Below are 21,018 nucleotides of genomic sequence, written 5' to 3' on the forward strand. Positions count from 1 at the left end.
ACACAGGGAACAGTACACTGTAGACACAGTGAAGACACAGGGAACAGTACACTGTAGACACAGTGAAGACACAGGGAACAGTACACTATAGACACAGTGAAGACACAGGGAACAGTACACTGTAGACACTGTGAAGACACAGGGAACAGTACACTGTAGGCACAGTGAAGACACAGGAAACAGTACACTGTAGACACAGGGAAGACACAGGGAACAGTACACTGTAGACACAGGGAGACACAGGAAACAGTACACTGTAGACACAGTGAAGACACAGGGAACAGTACACTGTAGACACAGTGAAGACACAGGGAACAGTACACTATAGACACAGGGAAGACACAGGGAACAGTACACTGTAGACACAGGGAAGACACAGGGAACAGTACACTGTAGACACAGTGAAGACACAGGGAACAGTACACTGTAGACACAGTGAAGACACAGGGAACAGTACACTATAGACACAGGGAACAGTACACTGTAGACACAGGGAAGACACAGGGAACAGTACACTATAGACACAGTGAAGACACAGGGAACAGTACACTGTAGACACAGTGAAGACACAGGGAACAGTACACTATAGACACAGTGAAGACACAGGGAACAGTACACTGTAGACACAGTGAAGACACAGGGAACAGTACACTGTAGACACTGTGAAGACACAGGGAAGAGTACACTGTAGGCACAGTGAAGACACAGGAAACAGTACACTGTAGACACAGGGAAGACACAGGGAACAGTACACTGTAGACACAGGGAGACACAGGAAACAGTACACTGTAGACACAGTGAAGACACAGGGAACAGTACACTGTAGACACAGTGAAGACACAGGGAACAGTACACTATAGACACAGTGAAGACACAGGGAACAGTACACTATAGACACAGTGAAGACACAGGGAACAGTACACTGTAGACACAGTGAAGACACAGGGAACAGTACACTATAGACACAGTGAAGACACAGGGAACAGTACACTATAGACACAGTGAAGACACAGGGAACAGTACACTGTAGACACAGTGAAGACACAGGGAACAGTACACTGTAGACACAGTGAAGACACAGGGAACAGTACACTGTAGACACAGTGAAGACACAGGGAACAGTACACTGTAGACACAGGGAAGACCCAGGGAACAGTACACTGTAGACACAGTGAAGACACAGGGAACAGTACACTATAGACACAGTGAAGACACAGGGAACAGTACACTGTAGACACAGGGAACAGTACACTGTAGACACAGTGAAGACACAGGGAACAGTACACTGTAGACACAGTGAAGACACAGGGAACAGTACACTGTAGACACAGGAAACAGTACACTGTAGACACAGGGAAGACACAGGGAACAGTACACTGTAGACACAGGGAAGACCCAGGGAACAGTACACTGTAGACACAGTGAAGACACAGGAAACAGTACACTGTAGACACAGGGAAGACACAGGGAACAGTACACTGTAGACACAGTGAAGACACAGGGAACAGTACACTGTAGACACAGTGAAGACACAGGGAACAGTACACTATAGACATAGGGAACAGTACACTGTAGACACAGTGAAGACACAGGGAACAGTACACTATAGACACAGTGAAGACACAGGGAACAGTACACTATAGACACAGTGAAGACACAGGGAACAGTACACTGTAGACACAGTGAAGACACAGGGAACAGTACACTGTAGACACAGTGAAGACACAGGGAACAGTACACTGTAGACACAGTGAAGACACAGGGAACAGTACACTATAGACACAGTGAAGACACAGGGAACAGTACACTGTAGACACAGTGAAGACACAGGGAACAGTACACTGTAGACAGAGGGAAGACCCAGGGAACAGTACACTGTAGACACAGTGGAGACACAGGGAACAGTACACTGTAGACACAGTGAAGACACAGGGAACAGTACACTATAGACACAGGGAAGACACAGGGAACAGTACACTGTAGACACAGGGAAGACACAGGGAACAGTACACTGTAGACACAGTGAAGACACAGGGAACAGTACACTGTAGACACAGTGAAGACACAGGGAACAGTACACTATAGACACAGGGAACAGTACACTGTAGACACAGGGAAGACACAGGGAACAGTACACTATAGACACAGTGAAGACACAGGGAACAGTACACTGTAGACAGTGAAGACACAGGGAACAGTACACTGTAGACACAGTGAAGACACAGGGAACAGTACACTGTAGACACAGTGAAGATACAGGGAACAGTACACTATAGACACAGTGAAGACACAGGGAACAGTACACTGTAGACACAGTGAAGACACAGGGAACAGTACACTATAGACACAGTGAAGACACAGGGAACAGTACACTGTAGACACTGTGAAGACACAGGGAACAGTACACTGTAGGCACAGTGAAGACACAGGAAACAGTACACTGTAGACACAGGGAAGACACAGGGAACAGTACACTGTAGACACAGGGAGACACAGGAAACAGTACACTGTAGACACAGTGAAGACACAGGGAACAGTACACTGTAGACACAGTGAAGACACAGGGAACAGTACACTATAGACACAGGGAAGACACAGGGAACAGTACACTGTAGACACAGGGAAGACACAGGGAACAGTACACTGTAGACACAGTGAAGACACAGGGAACAGTACACTGTAGACACAGTGAAGACACAGGGAACAGTACACTATAGACACAGGGAACAGTACACTGTAGACACAGGGAAGACACAGGGAACAGTACACTATAGACACAGTGAAGACACAGGGAACAGTACACTGTAGACACAGTGAAGACACAGGGAACAGTACACTGTAGACACAGTGAAGACACAGGGAACAGTACACTGTAGACACAGTGAAGACACAGGGAACAGTACACTATAGACACAGTGAAGACACAGGGAACAGTACACTGTAGACACTGTGAAGACACAGGGAAGAGTACACTGTAGGCACAGTGAAGACACAGGAAACAGTACACTGTAGACACAGGGAAGACACAGGGAACAGTACACTGTAGACACAGGGAGACACAGGAAACAGTACACTGTAGACACAGTGAAGACACAGGGAACAGTACACTGTAGACACAGTGAAGACACAGGGAACAGTACACTATAGACACAGTGAAGACACAGGGAACAGTACACTATAGACACAGTGAAGACACAGGGAACAGTACACTGTAGACACAGTGAAGACACAGGGAACAGTACACTATAGACACAGTGAAGACACAGGGAACAGTACACTATAGACACAGTGAAGACACAGGGAACAGTACACTGTAGACACAGTGAAGACACAGGGAACAGTACACTGTAGACACAGTGAAGACACAGGGAACAGTACACTGTAGACACAGTGAAGACACAGGGAACAGTACACTGTAGACACAGGGAAGACCCAGGGAACAGTACACTGTAGACACAGTGAAGACACAGGGAACAGTACACTGTAGACACAGGGAACAGTACACTGTAGACACAGTGAAGACACAGGGAACAGTACACTGTAGACACAGTGAAGACACAGGGAACAGTACACTGTAGACACAGGGAAGACACAGGAAACAGTACACTGTAGACACAGGGAAGACACAGGGAACAGTACACTGTAGACACAGGGAAGACCCAGGGAACAGTACACTGTAGACACAGTGAAGACACAGGGAACAGTACACTGTAGACACAGAGAAGACAGGCTCTCCATTCCCTGTTGTTGAAGTGTCAGTGCTTTTAACTAACAAGGTGGTAAAATTAGGTTATTATAACATAGCTAGTTGAGAACAGAATATGTTCCTCGGGCAAGTTCTCACCTCTCTATTTAAGGCCTGGTGAAGTCACCTTACATGGCAGCTTGGTTGACAGCAGGGTACACTAGATCAATGTTAATGTTTTACTCTATTACAAAATCAACTCCATATAGTTGGACAAAGACTGTAATGCAATTGGTCCAGAGTGGCCGATATCTGTTATCTCCACAGACTGGAAGAGGATAGATAGTGTACACAAACTCCTGCTTGATGGGCCAAAGGGTTCCGCCCTAACGTTCTTTGAGGTCTCTACCAAGTGTTGCATGACCAGCAGGTGTGTGTGTGTGTTCTGTAATCTGTATGTATTTATATAGGCCTCCTTGCCCAGCGTGGGCACTGGGGGGAAGCTCATTCATTTCAACGGAATCTCAGTGTTGCTGGCTGCCCATTGTATGACAAGGCTGTCTGAGGTAGTGACAGGTGCTCAACTAGACTCCTGGCCTTAAACCCAGGCTCTGCTCACCATCACACAGTCACACTCTAGGTGGATGGAGAACCACAACTACTATTGGCAGCCGTTGTCTTTTAACCCACAACTTACTGTAATTATAAACTATTCCAACTTGGAGTGATAGCCTAATTGGAACAAGGATGAGAGGAGGTAGTGTCAAGTTTTTCTAACCATACCTACAAAGACATGACAAACAGTTTTAACAAAATGGTGCAACCAGTTTCACAGAAGGTCGGCATTAGCAGGAAAAGGATAGAGAAGACAAAATGGAGGGAAGAGGCAGGATTAGGGTGGGCTGTGGTTAGTGGTTAGGTTACCCCGGGCCCCTCTGGCTAACACATGCTCTGATGTATTGGGAGGATGAGGGACTGTGCTTTGTGGTGTGTGCCCCTGTCTGCAGGGCTACAGTGTGCCCTGTCTGTCTGTGTTGAGAGGATTACTGCTGCAGTGAGTATGCTCCTGCTCTATCCTCAGGCTGGGAGTGAAGAGGAGAGAAAGAGAGGCTCCATCGGGCCCAGCAGTCAGACAGAATCAAATCCAGGGTTAAGACTCCGTGTCCAGGGGGCTCCGCCTTTGAAGTGGGCTGTGGGATTCTGCTCTGGAGCGAGGGATCAGATGGAGAGAGGGAGGGAGAGAGTAGGAGGTGCAGGGTTCAGCTCAACGGACAGGCCTGCAGGCTAGCTGGGATAGCTTAAATATGTTAGCGCTCCTTGCAGAGCACAGAGCTCCACTAACGCACAGTCACTGACCTCTCCCTCTGCTCCCATTCCATCGGTCTTCCTCTCTGTTTCTCTATCTCTATCTTTCTCCCTCTACCTTTCTTTCTCCCTCCCCGTCAACCCTCTCCCTCATTCTCTCCCTCCTATATCTCCCTCTCTATTTCTGCATGCCAGTAGAGGTTGTAGTATGGAGCCTGCTGGTTTGGAGGATTTAAGAGTAGAAAGTGGTGTCAGGTACACTGGTTCAAGGAAGGAGACTGTCAGGATTACTTTACAAAAATACTGCAGGGGAGGAATTACATGGGGCTGATGGATGAGAGGGAGAGGCAATGTAATGTAAGAAAGAGGGAGGATGTGGAGAAAGAGAATGAGAAAACTAGTTTAGCAGATTGTGTGGTGTGTGTGCGCGTGTGTATTATCCTGCAAAATCACCTAATGTTCTTAGCAACTTAAAGTAACTGTCCAGTGAAAATCTAACTTTTAAAAGTTAATATTTTGTTAATAATGTTGTTTACTCATCCTATACTCGTATTTTCAGCTAAAACATACATTTGAGAAAACTCACTTCAAAAACCCCATCTCCAACAGACCATTTAAAAACTGCTTGCTTTTCCTCATAAAGGATGATGTCATCCTACTGAGGAGGATGAGCTGGCCAATCAGCAGTCTACTCTCATTAATAATTTTAATGACCGGTTTGCCCAAACCATTCTGTTGTTGGGGTACACCCACACCATTCCAACACATAAAAGCTGTTTTCAACCTATTTAACTACCATTTAACTCATATTGCAATTAATTATAGGTAATATTTCATAGATATCTGGAAACACTGAACAGTTACTTTAACAACAATGCTTAAAACATCAGTTCCACCAGGTTGTTTGTGCGCTAACTAATCATGCTTTTACAACACTCCGAAGCTAGGAGACTCTTTACACAAAAAGGGAAGGGGAAAGTGATACCTAGCAGTTGCACAACTTCCACATGTAACCCAACCCCTCTGAATCAGAGAGGTGCGGGGGACTGCATTAATCGACATCATCAGCACTTGGGACGCAGTTGTTGTTAGGGTTTTTTCCACCTTGCCGGCTCTGGGATTCGAACCAACAACTTTTCGGTTACTTGCCCAACACTCTTAACTGCTAGGCTACCTAGAGTTCTCATGGTTCAGTTTTTGTTCCTGTCTCAAGTAAATGCAGCCATGTTTTTGTGTCCCACAAGGCATGCCTTTTATCATGCAACATGGGAACAGCTGTTTCTCATCAGGCCCCAGTCACTTAGCCAATAAGCCATCCAGCGAGTCAGTCAGTTGCAGGCCTGTAGACTGCCTGTAGTCAGCCAGTTTTCTCCCTGGTCGCTGGATCAGATCAGAGGGGCCGGGGTGATCACACGTGAGACTGAAAGAGTCAGTCTAAAATGTCACCAATTAGAGGGTCATCCCAATTTGTTCTCCCATGTCCACGCTGCTCATCAGGCATCTCCCCCTCCAGCGAGGCGGTCTGCCTGAGAGGAGAGAGCTGGAGCCATCTGGGAGTGATTACCCATGTTGTACTTTCTCATTGTTTCGTGTTTGCTCTCTGTGAGGCTGAGCGCTGGCTGTGCTCTCTCTCTCCCTGTTCTGTTGGCTGGGCTCCCCTGGCCTGGCATGTTCAAGGTTTAATCCTGTGTTATTTATGACTGGTAATGTTGGACAGAGTTGGCTGGTACGCAGGCCAAATTAGCACAATTTAGCTGCTTTATCAGGAGCAGGAGTCTGCTCAGCGATACGTAAAGAGAGATGCAAAAATATTCCCCTCTCACGCTCTCTATAGTTCTCTCGGTCTCTGTCTCATTCTCTCTCTATTTTTGTTTTGCTCTCATTTTCTCTCTCTCTCGTGCTCTCTAATTTTCTCTCTTTCTATTTCCCTCCCTCTTATTTTTCGATGGTCTCTATCCATCCATCCCCCTCTCCATCTCTGTCTTTACCTCTCTCTCGCCATCTCTGTCTTTGCCATCTACATTCACTGGATCTCATCTTCTCACATTTCCAATTGTAGCAGGGGCCCGGCTAGTGTGTCTAGACCTAAGATTACACCAGTGTACATTTTGGAGCATGTTGTGGGGTCTGGAGTCCTGTGCCACTAATCACATCTGTGTTCCTTGTGATGCTTCTGGGAGCTGGCAGCCAGAGGAGACAGGAAAGGATTGTCAGTGGCCCATGACCGGAAAACTGACCATTCTGCCTGCCATTTTGGGGGAGATGTGAGTTGTCTTTGTATCCAGTTCAGCCTGTGCCTCACATGTGGAGAGTTGAGGAATTGCGGTGGCAGTTTTCCATTTTCTCCCGGCATAGCTCAATGTTCTCTGAGCTGAGTCTCTCCTGTCTGGGCTGGTTTGCGCTGCTGAGTGGTAGGTAGCAGCTCCCCGTCTTCATTACTGTCACAGCCATTAGGACACACCAACAGGACTGACAGCCATGGTCTTCTAATATGACGTCTCAGCAGCTGTTCCCAATATCCATCATTCCCTAAGTTAACGTACAGTACCAGTCAAAAGTTTGGACAGACCTACTCATTCAAGGGTTTTTCTTTATTTTTACTATTTTCTACATTGTAGAATAATAGTGAAGACATCAAAACTATGAAATAAACACATATGGAATCATGTAGTCACCAAAAAAGTGTTAAACAAATCAAAATATATTTTATATTTGAGGTTCTTCAAAGTAGCCACCCTTTGCCTTTATGACAGCTTTGCGCACTCTTGGCATTCTCTCAACCAGCTTTAAATGGAATGATTTTCCAACAGTCTTGAAGGAGTTCCCACATATGCTGAGAATTTGTTGGCTGCTTTTCCTGCGGTCCAACTCATCCCAATCCATATCAATTGGGTTGAGGTCGGGTGATAGTGGAGGCCAGGTCATCTGATGCAGCACTCCATCCTTCTTGGTCAAATAGACCGTACACAGCCCAGAGGTGTGTTGTGTCATTGTTCTGTTGAAAAACGAATGATAGTCCCGCTATGCTATGGTAGCCAGGTTAAGTCTGCCTTGAATTCTAAATAAATCACAGACAGTGTCACCAGCAAAGCACTCCACACCATCACACCTCCTCCTCCATGCTTCCCGGTGGGAACTACACATGCGGAGATCATCCGTTCACCTACTCTGTGTTTCACAAAGACATGGCGTTGGAACTAAAAATCTCAAATTTGGACTCATCAGACCAGAGGACAGATTTCCACCGGTGTAATGTCCATTGCTCGTATTTGTTGGCCCAAGCACCTTTCTTCTTCTTCTTAGTGTCCTTTAGTAGTGGTTTCTTTGCAGAAATTCGACCATGAAGGCCTGATTCACGCAGTCTCCTCTGAACAGTTGATGTTGAGATGTGTCTTTTACTTGAACTCTGTGAAGCATTTATTTGGGCTGCAATCTGAGGTGCAGTTAACTCTAATGAACTTATCCTCTGCAGCAGAGGTAACTCTGGGTTTTCCTTTCCTGTGGCAGTCCTCAAGAGAGCCAGTTTCATCATAGCACATGATGGTTTTTGCGACTGCACTTGAAGAAACTTTCCGCATTAACTGACCTTCATGTCTTAAAGTAATGAAGGACTGTCGTTTCTCTTTGCTTATTGAGCTGTTCTTGACATAATTTGGACTTTTACCAAATACGTCTATCTTCTGTATACCACGCCTACCTTGTCACACCACTGATTGGCTCAAACGCATTAAGAAGGAAATAAATTCCACAAATTAACTTTTAACAATGCACACCTGTTAATTGAAATGCATTCCAGGTGACTACCTCATGAAGCTGGTTGGGAGAATGCCAAGAGTGTGCAAAGCTGTCATCAAGGCAAAGGGTGGCTACTTTGAAGAATCTCAAATATAAAATATATTTTGATTTGTTTAACACTTTTTTGGTTACTATATGATTCCATATGTGTTATTTCATAGTTTTGATGTCTTCATTATTATTCTACAATGTAGAAAATAGTAAAAAATAAAGAAAAACCCTTGAATGAGTAGGTGTGTCCAAACTTTTGACTGGTACTGTATATACTGTATATGCACTGTATAAGGGAGGCGGAATAAATGGCCTGACTTGCCATGAGCGCTAGTGGCTGTTAATGAACGCGCTGTAACGGATGGAGAGGGACTGGGAGTTGAAGGTTAGGGGCGCAGAAGGGAGGTTCGGTTTGATGTTCCTGAATCCAGAAAAGCTGAGGCTTCTCTCTCACTGTCAAACACTTTAATAAGCATTTGCTACTGGTACTACTCTTTCCCTCTCTGCCTGTCTCCTCCTGTGCCTTTATATCCCTTTATTTTGCTTTCCTACAACCTGTGATTTGGGAGGTTAAAGACATGCTCCGGAACTTTGGCAACGTCTAAGTATTTTTGAAACTTCGCACAATGGGCTGGATGTGTCAATGTGCAGTATGACGTAGTACCCAATTTTCAGGGACCACTTTTGGCTTGTGAGCGCAACTTTCAGAACTACTGTCCAAGAAATTATACAGAACTACTGGATTATCCCTTTTGGCTGTGGGGTGTGAGTCCAAAATGAAGTGTTCTCTGTCTGGGTTTGGGGCTGTAAATGTCAGAGGTCCAAAGTGTACTTCACCCTAATGTAATTACCCCCTCGGTCAGTGTTGTTGCTCTTAGAGCTACGCTAAACTGAATTTGCCTTCACAGCTACAGTAAAAAATAGCAGTGACAGAAAACTGAGAATTTGACCTAGAAGAATCAATAGCAAAACATTCCAATATAAATGATAAACAGCATTCCATTCAGTAGTCTCAGGTAAACACACTGTTAGTCAGTGGGACTCTAGCTGGTATAATTATGGTGTCACACATGTATTTGTCATCAGACTCCCGTGGCCACTAACAATATAGTATATTTTGACAGACGTACATAATTTTGCTGTACCGATAAGGTTGTAGCGTCGTAAGCAACATGAGTGAGTATGCAAATTCTATTCATACCCAAATGTCAGGCACGTCTGTGATTACTCTCATTTGCATACATCACTGGTGGTTTGCATAGATGGGCTTACATGGCTTTTACAACATGCATGTTCCCTTGATAACCACCAACTGTTAAATATGACAGTTAGACATTCTGGAAGACTCTATAAAGTTTTTTTGTGATGAGTTCATGTAAAATTAATTTGTTAGCTGTAAGACATTATTCACTTTTGAGTGTGCACACAAATTCAACCTAGACACAGAGGAATGTCTTACAATACAGTACAATGTAACATAATGTCATATTGTGTAATGAAATAAAATATAGTGCCTGGTACTGAAATGTAGGGTAATGCAATGTGCTTCAATGTAATCTATGCAGTGAAATGTAATGTAATGTAATCTGGTTTGGGGAGACAGTGTTGATTAAATGCTGGCAGCGAGGGGACTGGCGAGAAGGGAGGGGGGCATCATTAACTGTATTGGGAATAGAGCCTGCCAGCTTGTAGTCCTAAAACCTGGAAATAAGTTACATCTGGTTTGTTCAGCCATTCCCATGGGGAAAGATTAGTGTTTTCGGATAAACGCTGAAAATAAGTTCTGAGGTTAACACAGGCTTATGAGATCTTATACATTTTGTTCTATGAGATAATATCAGTCAATTAACATGACCTTTATGCATTATGAAGCCTTTATGTGCTTTTTTTAATTAAGTAAATGCTTCAAAATTCATAAAGGGTGACGTTAACTGATGAAGATTATCTCTTAGAACAAAACATATATCTCTTAGGCCTGTGTTTAACCCCGGATCCGGATCCGGGATCCCCCCCATCAAAAGAGCTGACTAGCATAGCCTAGCCTAAAGCCACAGGGATATCATATAATCAAATGTTCATGAAATCACAAGTCCAAGACACCAAATGAAAGATAGAGATCTTGTGAATCCAGCCATCATTTCCGATTTTTTAAATGTTTTACAGGGAAGACAAAATATGTATTTCTATTAGCTAACCACCATAGCAAAAGACACCACTTTTTTTTGTCCACCATTTTTTTACTCCATCAGTAGCTATCACTAATTCGACTAAATAAAGATATACAGTGGGGAGAACAAGTATTTGATACACTGCCAATTTTGCAGGTTTTCCTACTTACAAAGCATGTAGAGGTCTGTAATTTTTATCATAGGTACACTTCAACTGTGAGAGACGGAATCTAAAACAATCAACAATCCAGAAAATCACATTGTATGATTTTTAAGTAATTAATTTGCATTTTATTGCATGACATAAGTATTTGATCACCTACCAACCAGTAAGAATTCCGGCTCTCACAGACCTGTTCGTTTTTCTTTAAGAAGCCCTCCTGTTCTCCACTCATTACCTGTATTAACTGCACCTGTTTGAACTCGTTACCTGTATAAAAGACACCTGTCCACACACTCAATCAAACAGACTCCAACCTCTCCACAATGGCCAAGACAAGAGAGCTGTGTAAGGACATCAGGGATAAAATTGTAGACCTGCACAAGGCTGGGATGGGCTACAGGACAATAGGCAAGCAGCTTGGTGAGAAGGCAGCAACTGTTGGCGCAATTATTAGAAAATGGAAGAAGTTCAGGATGACGGTCAATCACCCTCGGTCTGGGGCTCCATGCAAGATCTCACCTCGTGGGGCATCAATGATCATGAGGAAGGTGAGGGATCAGCCCAGAACTACACGGCAGGACCTGGTCAATGACCTGAAGAGAGCTGGGACCACAGTCTCAAAGAAAACCATTAGTAACACACTACGCCGTCATGGATTAAAATCCTGCAGCGCACGCAAGGTCCCTCTGCTCAAGCCAGCGCATGTCCAGGCCCGTTTGAAGTTTGCCAATGACCATCTGGATGATCCAGAGGAGGAATGGGAGAAGGTCATGTGGTCTGATGAGACAAAAATAGAGCTTTTTGGTCTAAACTCCACTCGCCGTGTTTGGAGGAAGAAGAAGGATGAGTACAACCCCAAGAACACCATCCCAACCGTGAAGCATGGAGGTGGAAACATCATTCTTTGGGGATGCTTTTCTGCAAAGGGGACAGGACGACTGCACCGTATTGAGGGGAGGATGGATGGGGCCATGTATCGCGAGATCTTGGCCAACAACCTCCTTCCCTCAGTAAGAGCATTGAAGATGGGTCGTGGCACGGGTCTTCCAGCATGACAACGACCCGAAACACACAGCCAGGGCAACTAAGGAGTGGCTCCGTAAGAAGCATCTCAAGGTCCTGGAGTGGCCTAGCCAGTCTCCAGACCTGAACCCAAAAGAAAATCTTTGGAGGGAGCTGAAAGTCCGTATTGTCCAGCGACAGCCCCGAAACCTGAAGGATCTGGAGAAGGTCTGTATGGAGGAGTGGGCCAAAATCCCTGCTGCAGTGTGTGCAAACCTGGTCAAGAACTACAGGAAACGTATGATCTCTGTAATTGCAAACAAAGGTTTCTGTACCAAATATTAAGTTCTGCTTTTCTGATGTATCAAATACTTATGTCATGCAATAAAATGCAAATGAATTACTTAAAAATCATACAATGTGATTTTCTGGATTTTTGGATTTTACCTATGATAAAAATTACAGACCTCTACATGCTTTGTAAGTAGGAAAACCTGCAAAATCGGCAGTGTATCAAATACTTGTTCTCCCCACTGTATATAGCCACTACCCAAGAAACAACTTCATAAGATGACAGTCTGATAACATATTTATGGTATAGCATATGTTTTTTTAGAAAAATGTGCATATTTCAGGTATAAATCACAGTTCTACATTGCAGCTGCAATCTGAAATAGCGTTGGAAGCAGCCGGAATAATTACAGAGACCGACGTCAATTACCAAAATACTCATCCTAAAACATTTCTGAAAAATACACAGCATACAGCAAATGAAAGCCCAACATCTTGTGAATCCAGCCATCATTTCTGATTTTTAAAATGTTTTACAGGGAAGACACAATATGTAAATCTATTAGCTAACCACGTTAGCAAAAGACACCACTTTTTTTACTCCACCATTTTTTTACTCCATCAGTAGCTATCACTAATTCGACTAAATAAAGATATATATAGCCACTAACCAAGAAACAACTTCATAAGATAACAGGCTGATAACATATTTATGGTATAGCATATGTTTTTTTAGAAAAATGTGCATTTTTCAGGTATAAATCACAGTTTACCATTGCAGCCACTATCACAAAACTCACCCAAAGCGACTAGAATAACTACAGAGAGCAACGTGTATTACATAATTACTCATCTTAAAACATTTCTGAAAAATACACAGCGTACAGCAATTGAAAAACACAGATCTTGTGAATCCAGACAATATTTCAGATTTTCTAAGTGTTTTACAGCGAAAACACAATATATCGTTATATTAGCATACCACATGAGCTAACATCACCCCAGCATTGAATCAATGCAAAAGGGGCGATAACGTTATCGCCACCAAAATATATAAATTTTTTCACTAACCTTCTCAGAATTCTTCAGATGACAGTCCTGTAACATCATATTACACAATGCATATAGAGTTTGTTCGAAAATGTGCATATTTAGCATCACAAATCGTGGTTATGCTATGTAATCAGTCAAAACATGGCATGCATTCTGGTCGGCGCCATCTTGGAAGGGCACCTAAGTTTACGATTATTTATCGATTAGATTGACTAAAAAAATACAGGTTGGACAGCTAATGAAAGATGCATTGGTTATTAATGCAACCGCTGATTTAGATTTTTAAAATTAACCTTACTTGACATACAGTGTGCGTTACAGCCAGACTAGTGCCGCAATATTGGCCGAAAAATGCGTTTACATTTTTCCACATAAATACGGAATAAAATCATAAATAGTTCTTACTTTTGGACGAGCTTCCATCAGAATCTTGGGCAAGGTGTCCTTTTGTCCAAAAGAATCGTCATTGTAAAACGTCCACTTCAACGTCGGAACTAGCAGCTAATAGTAGCTACCTGGCACACACATGTCCAAATCCTCAAACGCAATACTACGAAAATTCCGAAAATAGCAATATACTCGCATAAACTGATATAAATCGGTTTCAAATAACTTCGTTATGATGTTTCTAACACCTATTTCGAATTAAATCACAGACGGATATATCTTAGCCCGATAACAAGAGCTATTCAACATGCCATTCTGATGTCCCCTCTTGCGCCTTGGCGAGCGACGAAAAGAAGGGACACGTCACTCCATTGCCTTTTATAAACTCTGAGAAATACGTAGAGATTCCATTCCACTTCTCATTGGTTACTGACATCCAGGGGAAGGCGGGTGCAGTTCATTTCGATCCATAGGGCACACACAGAGTTTTAAACTGATCCGAGATCAGAGCCTAGTTTTCAGACCTTCGTAGTTCCTGTCATGATTTTTGCTGTAGAAAGAGTTCTGGTTCACCCACTGTAACGGGCTTCCTCCTTCTCCTCATCCGAAGAGGAGTAGCAGGGATTTGACCAAAATGCAGCGGGTTGTGAATACATATTGATTTAATAGACAAAACGGAAAAACACGACAAACACTTGAATAATTACAAAACAAATAAACGAATGTAGACAGACCTGGACACGAACTTACATACAACGTGAAGAACGCATGAACCAGGAAAACAGACTACATAAAACGAACGAACTAACAAAAACCGGAACAGTCCCGTGTGGCGTAACATACAGACACTGACACAGGAGACAACCACCCACAACGAACACTGTGAAACAACCTACCTAAATATGACTCTCAATTAGAGGAACGCCAAACACCTGCCTCTAATTGAGAGCCATACCAGGCAACCCTTAAACCAACATAGAAACAGACAACATAGAATGCCCACCCAAACTCACGTCCTGACCAACTAACACATACAACAAACTAACATAAATAGGTCAGGAACGTGACACCCACAGACATAATTCAAACGGTTTTAGAAACTAGAGATTGTTTTCTATCCAATAGTAATAATAATATGCATATTGTACGAGCAAGAATTGAGTACGAGGCAGTTTAATTTGGAGACGCAAAATGTCGAAGTTGAAACAGCACCCCCTGTAGTGACAAGATTAACACATAACTTATTTTCGGCATTTATCCAACAAGCATACAACAACTCAATTTTTTCCCCCTATAGGCTTTGTTCAATGAACCATGGCGGAGTTAGTGCCTACAAAAAGACACCATTACTATTGCTCTCTATAGAATGAAAAGAGCTGCGGAGAAGGGATGAACAATTTCTCCAATTTATGAGAGCATGATGTCCCTCAGGGTGTAGTCGCTAACTCGCTGTACATTCATCCAGAACGGGCTGGGAAGACAATGACTGGGACTCTGGGATTGACTGAAACAGCCTGGACTGGGCTGAAATAGCTGCTCTATTTTTTCTACTCTTCTCTTTTCTTCTTTTGTCTTCTCTTCTCTTCCCATCTCTTATCTTCTCTTATCTTCTCTTCTCTTCCCATCTTTTCTCTTATTTTCCCATCTCTTCTCTTCTCTAGGCCTCTGTTAGCTAGGTCATTACGCCAGTATGTTCATCCCTTCTTCAAGTCCAATCAGTGTCTAAATATCACCAGGAGCAGATACAGTAGCCTGTCTTCGCTCCCTGACAAACTCATTGTCTCTGTAGTCAAAACAGAGCCTCACACAAACGTATGATACCATTACCATTCACCTCCACAGCCATATATTCACTAACTACCATTACACTGTAATTGTGTCAGGCTGTTATTGCTGTGTGATTAGTGTGATTAGGGTTGCAAAGCTATCGATAGTTTACCAAAGTTACAGGAATCTTCAGCAATTTAGGTAATTAACAGAAAATCTATGGCAATCTATCGTAACTTTGGTAATTTATACTTTAATAAAACTTTTTTTTATTCATATAGAGTATTCATTTTTATATCTGCGTCCATATTGTCCATGAGTTTCTAGTAGATAGACTATATGGTTCAACAGAAAATAGCCAAATTAATGAAAAAGCATCTAATAAAAAATTGCATTCTTTTCAGTTAACTCTGCAACTCTTCCAACTATTGACTTTTGTCACAACTGTTTGAGGCCGAAACATTGACAACAAATGCATACTGACATGGTAAAATAAATAAAATGTGCAAGTAAATGATATTTCATGCTGAAACCCTCATATGAAACACCAACGTTAGTCACTAAGTTGATGGTTTATATTTAAGATAATGTTTTACTGCTTTGTCATTACATTTTTTCTTTGAAAATCATGTTATTTCATATATCTTACATGTGATAAAGCCACATGTAAAGCAACCCTATGTATAATGTATCGAGATGTTGCGTTAATGGTCCTTAAACCTTTGAAGATGTTGAGTGTGTGTTTTTCACCTAGCTAGCTTTTTAATGGCTCTTGCGAAATATCCACCTATCTCTCTTGAAGGGTTTGATGGGCAAACATTGTATGGAAACATTAACTGGAGAGGTTGTATTTTGTTCGTGTTTATCTCACACTTCAAACAAAGTTCCTGGGAGTCGTAAATGGGATTGTGATGCAAATGTATGCCTGTGTGTTTGTACATTCCCTCAGGGCTGGAGTGGAGAGTGACAGTGGAGATGCAGGTGGGAGAGAGCTAGTCTAATCAGACAGAGAGAGTGGTAGTCCTATACCACTAAAGCACATCAGGGATTTGGCCCAGCCCCCCGAGACCACTTTACACTATAGCATTATATCATGTCCAGATACCTCAAGACTCTATCTGTGATGGACATGATTGACTGCCTTTGCTCAGACTTCAGAGTTTTGTCATTACACATCGAGAGTCTGGTCATAATAGTCTTGAATATTTGACACGTATACCCTGTCCATTGGTGCATTAGCGAATTTTTTTGGGGTGCCTTTTTTTCTGTTTCATTTCGACCTGCAATGTACCTGCAATGCTAACAGGCCATTAACCCCTCCTCACTTCTGTTCCACAGTACTGCGTGATGACTTTAGACAGAACCCAGCGGATGTGATGGTGGCGGCGGGGGAACCTGCCGTACTGGAGTGCCAACCCCCCCGTGGGCATCCTGAGCCCACCATCTCATGGAGGAAAGACGGTACCAACATCAATGACAGGGATGAGCGCATCACCGTAAGACACAAGCTCTGCTAACATCGGAGCACACTCTCTGTGTAGAGCATACACGGCACTGCCCTGGGCCTGCACGTCACACACACACACACACACACACACACACACACACACACACACACACACACACACACACACACACACACACACACACACACACACACACACACACACACACACACACACACACACACACACACACACACACACACACACACACACACACACGCGCGCGCATGCACACAAACACGGCCCACTGCTTGCTGGCGAAGCTCCAGGAAGATCAAAGTGTCTCTGTTGGCAGACGTGTGGCATAATGAGGAGAAACAAGTGCATCATCTATTTGACAAACATAATGAAATCATATTGCACTGTGGTTTGGCCAATCAATGTCTATTTGGAACAAAGGCTATCTGGGGAAGCGTGAAAAGGAATCAGGGGAGGGTGTGTGTGTGTATGCAAGCATGTTTGTTTGTTTGTTTGTCTGTATAGGGGACTTGTTAGTTGGGATCCAAGGCTTATCCTCCTCCGGATTGACAGTCTGTCTCTGAGGAACTGCAGTGGACAGAGCAGCTCTCCTCCGCACCAACAAGAGGGAAGTGGAGGCTGTGTTGACTTTGTACTTCCCTCTTTTCTCCTGATTTATGTCCAGGATATCATGAGGACCAACACCTACAGTATATAAAATAAAATACGAAGTCAAATTCAACTAAGGTCTTGTAGTGTCAAGTCAGGGCAGCCATGTTGGCCCCAGTCCCTATAGCGTATGTGGTTTTCCCTAGTGTACTGGCTCAGTGTGTAAACAGAAGGCCGGCTTGGTTTCTGTCTCATAGCTATAGCTCGGCTCATTGGACTAATGGGCCTGCAGATAAGACTGTTTCCTAATGAGTGCTCAGGCCCTGTAAACAATACAGCGCTGGTGATGGAGTGTTGTCTTTGTACTCTGTTTCTAACACAACATCCACTCCCAAAGTTGTTGTTGTTTCTTAAAACCACGGCGAGTTCTGGGGTTCTGTTGTGGCCAAGCTTGAAGTAATGGGGTGAAGGACGTTTGGGGGAAGGTTTTGAGTGGGTGGGCACTGGACAAGCGGCCAGTGGTGCAGATGCATCATCAGTGCAACAATGCATCAGTGCAACAGTGCATCAACAGGAGTACTTCTAGATAGAGTACTATACTGTGGCATAACATCATATAACACCCTATATTGACTGTAGTGGGGTCAGGTTGGGTGGTGATGTGGCAGATGCATAAATAGAGGGGAACGCAGGAAAGGAAGGGTGAGAGCGAGAGAGAGGGATAGGAGAGAGGAGGAGGACAGGAGTGATGTATTTGCTGGTGTTGTTGTGGATCTGACGTTGAGAGAGCTGGTAGTCCCATTCACCAAACTACCAGGTGTGAAACAGGGAAGGGACTCAGGGGGTATGCTAATTTGGTATAGAGCAGACCTAACTCACTCTATTAAATTAATAAAAACAGGAACATTTGGCTAAAAATTCAAAAGGAAATGATCTCAACATAGAAAAATGTCCTCCTGTGTGCTACCAATATCCCACTACTAGAATCCCCATAGTTAATTGGCTTCTCCATCCTGGAGGGGGAAATCAATAATTTCCAGGCCCAGGGACATGTACTAGTCTGTGGCGACCTAAATGCCAAAACTTGACAATAACCTGACACCCTCAGCACACAGGGGGACAAATACCTACCTGGAGGTGACAGCATTCCCTCCCCCATATGCCCACCTAGGCACAACTACGCCAACATAACCAACACAAACAGGTCACAACTCTTGTAGCTCTGTCACATGCTGGGTATGTACATGGTCAATGGTAGGCTTCGAGGTGACTCGGTAGGTACACCTTCAGTATAGCTCATCTCTTGGCAGTAGTACTGTAGACTACTTTATCACTGAACTCAATCCGAGTCTCTCAGAGCGTTCACAGTCAGCCCACTGATACACCCTATCAGATCACAGCAACATCACACTTTCCTTGAACAGAGCAATGCTCAATCATGAGGCATCAAAGCCAAATTAACTGAATAATATTAAGAAATGCTATAGATGGAAGGAAAGTTGTCTTGGAACATACCAAAAAACAATTAGGCAACAACAAATTCAATCCCTTTTAGATAACTTCCTGGACAAAACATTTCACTGTAATAGTGAAGGTGTAAACTTGGCTGTAGAAAACTTAAACAGTATATTTGACCTCTCAGCTTCCCTATCAAATCAAAAAATTTCAAGCAGAAAATCGAAGAAAATCGAAGAAAATTGGAAAACACTAAACAAACAACAACACGAAGAGTTATCTGTCCAAAATGGAGATGTATGGGTAAGCCACTTCTCCAATCTTTTTGGCCCTATAACAAAGAACAATCAGCAAAAACATTATACATGATCAAATACAAATCTTAGAATCAACTATTATAGACTACCAGAACCAACTGGATTCTCAAATTACATTGAATTAATTACAGGACAAAATGCAATCCCTCCAACCCAAAAAGGCCTGTGGTGGTATCCTCAATGAAATGATCAAATATACAAACCAAAAATTCCAATTGGCTATACTTAAACTCTTTAACTTCTACTTGCTACCAAACCCGGATCCGGGAGCACCCCCCACAGTATAAAAGCTGACTAGCATAGCCTAGCATAGCGTCACAAGTAAATACAAGCATCTAAATATCATTAAATCACAAGTCCAAGACACCAGATGAAAGATACAGATCTTGTGAATCCAGCCATCATTTCTGATTTTTTAAATGTTTTACAGGGAAGACACAATATGTAAATCTATTAGCTAACCACGTTAGCAAAAGACACAACTTTTTTTACTCCACAATTTTTTTCCTGCATCAGTAGCTATCACTAATTCGACTAAATAAAGATATATATAGCCACTAACCAAGAAACAACTTCATAAGATGACAGTCTGATAACATATTTATGGTATAGGATATTTTCTTTTAGAAAAATGTGCATTTTTCAGGTATAAATCACAGTTCTACATTGCAGCTGCAATCTGAAATAGCGTTGGAAGCAGCCGGAATAATTACAGAGACCGACGTCAATTACCAAACTACTCATCCTAAAACATTTCAGAAAAATACACAGCCTACAGCAATCGAAAGATACAGATCTTGTGAATCCAGACAATATTTCAGATTTTCTAAGTGTTTTACAGCGAAAACACAATATATCGTTATATTAGCATACCACATGAGCTAACATCACCCCAGCATGAAATCAAGGCAAAGGGGGCGATAACGTTATCGCCACCAAAATATATAAATTTTTTCACTAACCTTCTCAGAATTCTTCAGATGACAGTCCTGTAACATCATATTACACAATGCATATAGAGTTTGTTCGAAAATGTGCATATTTAGCATCACAAATCTTGGTTATGCTATGTAATCTGTCAAAACATGGCATGCATTCGGGCCGGCGCCATCTTGGAAAGGCACCTATGATTACGATTATTTATCGATTAGATTGACAAAAAAAATACAGGTTGGACAGCTAATGAAAGATGCATTGGTTATTAATGCAACCGCTGATTTAGATTTTTAAAATTAATGTTACAAGACATACATTGTGAGTTACAGCCAGACTAGTGCCGCAAAAAATGGCCGACAACTGCGTTTAAATTTTTCCACATAAATACGGAATAAAATCATAAATAACTCTTACTTTTGGACGAGCTTCCATCAGTATCTTGGGCAATGTGTCCTTTGTCCAAAAGTATCGTTGCTTTGTTGTAAAACGACCTCCTCAACTTCAGAACTAGCAGCTAACGATAGCTACTCGGCACACACATGCCCAAATCGTCAAACGCAATACTAAGGAAATTCAGAAAAATAGCAATATACTCGCATAAACTGATATAAATCGGTTTCAAATAACTTCG

The 21,018-nt window shown here is 42.8% G+C and overlaps 1 protein-coding gene across 2 annotated transcripts in view; it reads left to right on the top strand.

Annotated features, from left to right (window-relative positions):
• Positions 1 to 21,018, top strand: part of LOC139535481 (roundabout homolog 1-like) — a 286,286-nt gene that overhangs the window by 225,775 nt on the left and 39,493 nt on the right. For both annotated transcript variants that reach the window (XM_071334917.1, XM_071334925.1), the window contains one exon: positions 16,946 to 17,103. In XM_071334917.1, the coding sequence (XP_071191018.1) occupies positions 16,946 to 17,103 (158 nt within the window). The remainder of the gene's footprint in view (positions 1 to 16,945; positions 17,104 to 21,018) is intronic.

This window comes from Salvelinus alpinus, chromosome 1 (genome assembly GCF_045679555.1).
Source record: "Salvelinus alpinus chromosome 1, SLU_Salpinus.1, whole genome shotgun sequence".
In the NCBI taxonomy this organism is placed as follows: Eukaryota; Metazoa; Chordata; class Actinopteri; order Salmoniformes; family Salmonidae; genus Salvelinus; species Salvelinus alpinus.